Source organism: Neofelis nebulosa, chromosome 16 (assembly GCF_028018385.1).
Source record: "Neofelis nebulosa isolate mNeoNeb1 chromosome 16, mNeoNeb1.pri, whole genome shotgun sequence".
NCBI classification, from domain to species: Eukaryota; Metazoa; Chordata; class Mammalia; order Carnivora; family Felidae; genus Neofelis; species Neofelis nebulosa.
The window spans coordinates 2583864-2590393 of record NC_080797.1 but is presented as its reverse complement, the minus strand read 5'-3'; the positions used below and the strand labels follow the sequence as shown (position 1 = coordinate 2590393).

General features: G+C 64.7%; 1 protein-coding gene across 1 annotated transcript; it reads right to left on the bottom strand.

The window, feature by feature from the left end:
* Positions 1-387: 387 nt before the first annotated feature.
* EFNB3 (ephrin B3) lies at positions 388-5650 on the bottom strand. Its single transcript, XM_058703911.1, has 5 exons — positions 5144-5650; positions 2650-2942; positions 2369-2461; positions 2151-2255; positions 388-1686 (listed from the first exon to the last, which is right to left on the bottom strand). The coding sequence occupies exons 1-5, from the start codon at positions 5263-5265 to the stop codon at positions 1277-1279; spliced, it is 1023 nt and encodes a 340-aa protein (XP_058559894.1). The 5' UTR covers positions 5266-5650; the 3' UTR covers positions 388-1276.
* Between the last annotated feature and the right edge of the window lie 880 nt (positions 5651-6530).

Here is a 6530-nt window from a genome sequence, read left to right as displayed (position 1 = left end):
GTGGGTTCTTGGGACAGTCCCGTTGATTGACAGAGATTATACCGGGGTAGGGAAAGGGAAGAAGAACCTGACAAGTTGGGCCCACCACAGCTGATGGCAGTCGCTTTCGCTGTCCCAAAAGCAGCGCAGGGAACAGGGAAGGGAGATCCGGGGACGCAAGATCCTTCTCAGTCCACCCTACCTTCTTACAGTCCGTGAGTTCCAGCTTCCTCCTCAAACAGGAAGTTCTTCCTGCCCGCCCCCCCCCCCCCCCGCCAGAGTAAGAACCAGCCGCCTCCCCCTTGCGCCCCCCGCCCCCTCCCAACGAGCCCCGCCCCCCCCGACTAAGCCACTTGGAGTTCCAGCCGGACCGCTTCCTATTTCAGACGAAGGCACTTCCAGTTTCTGCCGCACTGCTTCTGCCACTGCCCGTCTGGAGCAAGTCACTTCCTGTCCCCAGTGGCCCGCTCGGCGTCAGACCAAATCCACGCCGTGCCCCGGCCGGTTCGTATCTTGCTATGGGCCACTGACAAGACAGGACACTTCTTCTCATGGCGGCTGTCGTGACCCAACCACCCCAACATGGCCGGAGGACGTAGGTGGGGGCCCGGGGCAGGGCAGAGAAGGAGGCCCCGCTGCCCACGCCCGGAGAGCCGGGGTGGAGTGCCAGAGCCTTCCCCATGAAGGCCCCCGTTTTTGGCAGACTGAGGGGAGGGTCGGTGAGAGAGGTCAGAAGAGGGGGCCGAGGGCCCGAATGCTTACATACCCCCACCCGGGGGGAGATGGGAGAGGCGGAGGAAAGAAGCCAAGAGGGCGAGAGGAGGCGTAGGGAGGGGGGTGCTAGGGAAGAGGAACAGACCTAGAGGCAGAAGAGAGAGAGACAGAGACAGAATAAGAGAGAGAAGAGACAAGAAGAGAAAACCAGTGAGAGGCAGAAAGGAAGGGATGCCACAAAAGACAGACTGTTCCCGCCCCTGGCTCTCGGCGTGTGAGGGGCACAGGGATCGCCGGGTCGCGGTCAGGGGAGGAGGCTGAGTCCCTGCCCCCTCCCCAAGGAAAGAGGACCCAGGAGCACAGAGACGGAGAGGGGGCTCACGTGGCCAACCGAGGGCAGGAGTCTTAAGGAATCCTAAGAGTGGAGAAGAGGGCGACAACAGCCAGGAGCACAGGAGCTGGGGGCGGGGGGGGGGGGCGCAGAGGGGCCGAGGAGATGCCAGAGGTGGCCCTCCAACCGTGACTTAAACCGGAGGAGCACCCGAGGAGGGCTGGATCCAGGAGAGCCGGGGAGGAGAAGCCCTCATACCTTGTAGTAGATGTTTGGAGGGCTCTGGGGGGGCCCATCCTGCACGATGTACACAGGGTGCCCGTAGTCACCACTCACCTTCTCATAGTGGGGACAGAACGGGGGGTCTGCAGCCCCTCCACCCCGTAGAGCTATCCCTAGCTCCCCAGGCTCGGCCTCCCGAGGTCCCATCACAGCGCCACCCCCCAGGCCCAGAGACCCTCCCCTCCCGAAGGAGCCGGGACCAGGGTGGCGACTCTCCGAAGGCTTGGCCCGCCGTCTCCGCCAACACATGGCGCCCCCAGCCCCTGCCACGCCCAGCAACAGCAGCGCCAGCCCCCCCGCGGCCCCGGCCACCGCGGGCATGCTGGGAGGGGGCAGGGGGCCTTCAGCACCCCGGGAGGTTGCATTGCTGGTGGGGTCACCTGGCAGGGAAGGGGTGAAGGAGGAAAGAGGGGGAGGGGCTGAAGGAGCCACCTGGGCCTCCGGACACCCGGCCTCGGGGGTCCCCGTGGGTTTCCCCGGCAGCGCCCGAGCCCCCTGGGGACCCCGCCTCCCCTTCCCCCCGAAATCCCACTCAGAATCCAGGTGGGTCCAGCCCTTCAGCTGGGCGCGAAGCAGTCTTCCCCCACTTCTCTGACTGCACTGATTGAAACACTGGCTCGGGTAATTACTTCTAATTGAGTCTTTTCCTCACTCGGCTTCCACTCCCCTCCCACCCTCCCATCCCCTCTTCTGTTTCCTGTATCACCCCCCCCCCAAAAAAAAAAAAAAAAACAAAAACTGAAGGCGGAGGGAGAGGGTGAAGGCGGGCAGCTGGGGTCCGAGAGCAGAGGAGGTTGGGGCGGGGTGGGGGGGGAAGGCAGGAGACTGGACCCCCGGTTCCTACCTGGCATGTTCTCCTTCCCGGGCTCCAGGCTGTGAGCTGCCCCCCGGTCTCTCTCCATGGGCATCTCAGACACAGGCTTTCTGGGGGCAGCCCCTCCTCGGGGGCCTGGAAATGGGGGAGACCCGACAGCGGGGGCTGAGACAGCAGCCCCCGGACCCTGACGGTGCTGCCCCAACCTCCCTCGGCTCCTAGGAGGTGCGCCCCGGCCCCCCACTCACTCTGTCCTACTCGGAGAAGCACCTTCATGCCCCGAGTGAGGCATACACCTCCCTGCAAGCTCTCCAGGCCTTCCCGGGTCCCATCCGACGTGGCTGGGAGAGAAGAGCCAGACGGAGAAGTTGGCACTCCAGAGTCGAGCCCCTCTTCCGTCCCCATTCCCTGGCCCTGACACCACCCCGGGGGGCATCAGGGGTCTCTCTCGGCTCCTCCCCTGCCCCTCCGTCTTGGGGTTGGGTGGGGGAGAGCCTCCCCGTGGACCCCGCCCTCCACCCAGCAGTACCAATGATGTAGTAATCGTGGTGTGAGCGGAACTCGTGGCCCCAGAGGTTAGGGCTGTACTCCTGGAACTTGATGGTGAAGCGGAGATCCAGGTCCGGCCGGTCACAAGTGAGAAGCAGGTTTGGGGCAGGGGGGGCCTCGCAGCGCCGGCCCTGGGCACCCCCTACCAGGTACAACTTGTAGAACTCGTAATTAGGAGAGGAGTGGGGGCCAGGAGGCCGGGCCCGGGGGCAGAGAAGGTCAAGCCGGTCCCCGATCTGAGGGTAGAGCACGTAACCCCCCTCTGCCTGGAATCTGTCAGGAGGGCGAGGTGGACAAGGAGAGGTGTTAAAGGTCTGGCCCCCAGAGCTTTGCCTCCCTCACGCCACATCCCGGGCAGGCCGGCCTTCGGCCTTCGTCTGAGTGGAAAGTCTGTTCCGACGGACGACGGGGCAGGTGCTAAGGGCTCGGAAGCGGTGGGAGGCCAGGCTCACAGGTCTCTAGGCCCTCGGTGCCCAAATGCACTCTCCAGCCCGCCCTCACCACATGCACACTGTCATCTCTCCTCCATCACTAGCCCCGTTGCCATGGCAACAGGATGCCAGTTACCAAGGAGCTGGCCTCTCTGGAACCACACAGCCCACCCATCCCAGGTGATTTCACTATTGCACGGCCATGGGGGCAGAGCCTCCCCTCCCCCAGGCCACCACTGAATTTGAGGGATCTCAGGGCAAGGGAGGCACCAGGGGTGGGCCGGGGAGGGGAATCCAGACCAGCGTCCCAAGTCAGCCAGGGGACGCGCCAGGAGTTAAATGCCTGGCCTGGCCATGGCCCTACGTGAGGCTAACGGGAACCACGGTCTGGGGGCCAGGTGCCCCAGACACCCCCCTGCTCAGTTACCCCTCCTCCTCCAGGTCTCGGACTTCCTAGGGAAAGTGCCTTATTGCTGTGGAATTCAGGGAGTTGACCTTTCTAACCACAGCCTAGAGCCCACATCTCCCTCAACCCAGCCATCCGCTGGCCCAGCACTGCCACTTGCCAACGCCTGTGACCCCCCCCCCCCCCCCGTGCATTAACGGCCACGAGGTCTCAGAGCTGGGTCCCCGGGGACCGCCGCTCATTATCTTCCCAGACTCCCAAAGGACCCACCCCCTCCCCGCCAACATCCCAAAGAGCCCCCAGAACACCGTACCCCCCCTTTCCTCAACCCTATCAGAATAAGCCTAACTTACTTCCTCAGGCTGCACCTGATAACTCAAACTGCAGCTGGGAGTTGGTGGGTAGGAGCCGGAGGAAAGACATTTGAGATTATACCCAAAGAGACATAGCAGGGAGGGAGGGAGGGGAGGCTGGGAAGTCAAGAGAACACGACCGATAATTCTAGTTCTCCTCTAATGAGCATGTAATACGTTCAAACACCTTACCTCTAATCCTCATAAAAGGTGTAAGGATGGAGACTACAGACTCAGAAAGGTTAAGTGGCCCAAGGCCACACAGCGGAAAGCAGCGGAGCTCGGATTAAGACCTCGGATCCGATGGGCTCCGAAGCCGACCCCCTTCCCTTGGCCTCACACAGGCTCCCCAGGGAGGCAGGAAGTTTTCAAAACACAGAACTGTTTTGCCCAGCGGGAGTGGGATCTGCATGGAGGCCAGGGTCCTAGATGACCTCCCAGGGGTTCTGTCTTACCCTGTGTGATGAGAAGCTTCATGTGACCCCTGGCCTTTTTTCAGAGCAAAGCAAGCATGCCAAGGAACAGAGGGGTCTGATGGAAGAGTTTGCAACACAGATTGGGGGGGGGGGGGGGTGTGGCAAAGGAGTCCTCAGGACTCCAGATGCAAGAGAAAGAAGGAGGCTTTAGGGGGCTCCAGGCTTCTTCCAGAAAAAAAAGTCTCCAAGCCAGGAAGGCAGGAGTATCTTCTGGTTTGGGAACTGGATCCGCCAAGGGCTCACTGACCCTCTGGCTGTGGGCAAGAGTTAGGGGACAGACGGTGTGGACAGAGCCGAGAAGCCTTGGGTGAGCTGTCCCCCGGAGCCCCCAAACTGAGCCCCCTTCCCTCCCGTCGCCGAGTCCCTTCTGGGGAGGGAGGCACCCTGCCCCTTCCCCAGCGCGCTCAGCGGCACCTACTCCGCGGCTCTCCGGAGAGCTGACATTAACCAGGCTCCCTCCAAGCCCAGCCCCCGACAGGACACGCGTCTTTCACAAACCCAAATAACCACTCCACTACCCTCCCGGCGGCTACCCGTGAACTTTGCGATCCTTGCCCCCTGTGGGGTCTTTCCAACTCCCGACACATGGTGATCACCACCCGCATCCAGCCGTGTCTGTTGGCGACCCAGGAGTCTGGCTCCCAAGATCACCTCTGTCTCGTTACCCATCGGCTCGCATCAGAGCACTGGCACCCTCCCTCCAGCCTCCTCCCAGCTCAGAGAAGTCAGCTCCCCACCCCGAACCCCCGAAGCTTCCCTCCTCCCTGCCCGAAGGGTGTGGGGGTCTCCCCAGCCCGGGGCCACTCACCTCTTATTCGCCGAATTCCAGTAGACAGGCTCCAGGCTGAGCCCAGACACCAGCCCCAAAACGCCGAGCAGCAGCAGGGCCCCGACTCGCACGCCCCCCGGCCCAGAACGGGGGGCCCCCATGACCCCGCCAAGGCCTGGGGGGGGCGGGGCACCAACTCCCCCAAAGTCGCTCACCCCCCTGCCGTGCCTGCCTCGGCTGCCCCGGCGATCCGGCCCCGACCACCCCGGTGGCGGCCGCCCCCCTGCTCCCACGCGGACCCGCTTCCTGCTCTGCCCGCGCCCCTGCCGCGGAGCGCTCAGCCCGCTAGAGCCCTTCCCGGGGCCGCCTGCAGGCGCCCTACGCCCCCGGCCCACGCTCCAGCGCCCCGGGATCGCAGCGCCGGCCTAAGTGGGGGACTGGGGCGGCCGGGGCCCGGGCGGGGGCGGCATGGGGCGCCGCACGAGGGAGCGCGGGAGGGGCGCGAGCCGGAGCCCCAGCCTCGCCGGGATTGAGGGCAGCGGGCTAAGGGAGGAAACCAGTCCCGAGCCCAGGAGGGGGGAGTTAAAGGAGTGGCGGGGAGGGGGAGAGGCTGGCGGAGGGAAAAGCCGGAGCTGGAGCGCGCGGCGGAGCGGGCGGCGGAGCCCGCAGCCCACGCCCCCCACGCCGCCCTCACCTCGCGCACCTCCCGCCCGCCCCGCCGCCCCGCCCCGGCCGCCCGCGCGGCCCCCCGCGCCCCCTTTGTCCCCGCCGCCCCCCGCCGCGTCTCCCCCGCCGGCCCCCGGGCCGCCCGAGCGGCTGGAACCTTCCGCTCTCGGATCCAGAAAGGCCCTCGCCCTCGCCACCCGGAGGAGCCCGGCCCCCGTGGCTCCCGCAGCCGCCGCCTCCTCCCCCAGCCCGGAGCGCCGCCGCGGCTCCCGGCGGGTCTGGAGAGAATAGTAATAACCTTGAAGGCTCCGCACTTTGCGAAGTGGGCTGAGTTGGCCGTCGCGACTACCTGTGTCGAGTGGGAGGGGCAGAGCCGCAGGCTCCCCATTGCAGGGGGGGAGAGAAACTGAGGCTCGGGGAGGCCCCGTGACTTGCCCAAGGTCACACGGGGAGTCTGGGGTAAAGGCGGAAACCCAACCCAGGTCGCTCAACTCCTCCTCCTGGGGTCGTTGTTTTTGTTTTTGTTTTTTTTTTTTTTGGTCCCGGGCTCCTGGGCCCTCTCCTGTTACCTGGGATTGGGTGGAAGGCGAGGGTTTAAGGGGGTAAACTCGGGCCCTTCTTGGACGGCTGTGGGGAGAAGCGGGGCTGGGGGAGGGAAGGGAGTACCTTTCCCCAAACCCACATTCAGCCGGAAGGGCTGTTTCCAATTATCCTGGGGGAAGGGAGGAGGGTTTGCCTTTTTGGGTGTAAGAACCCTCCC

What these genes read in the sequence shown, in the direction of transcription:
- EFNB3 (XM_058703911.1), bottom strand. Translation starts at nt 5,265, where the DNA reads ATGGGGGCCCCCCGTTCTGGGCCGGGGGGCGTGCGAGTCGGGGCCCTG. An exon ending in TGGAATTCGGCGAATAAGAG is followed by an intron (nt 2,943 to 5,143) that starts GTGAGTGGCCCC and finishes CCCTCCTGACAG; the next exon opens with ATTCCAGGCAGAGGGGGGTT. An exon ending in CGGGAAGGAGAACATGCCAG is followed by an intron (nt 1,687 to 2,150) that starts GTAGGAACCGGG and finishes CTTCCCTGCCAG; the next exon opens with GTGACCCCACCAGCAATGCA.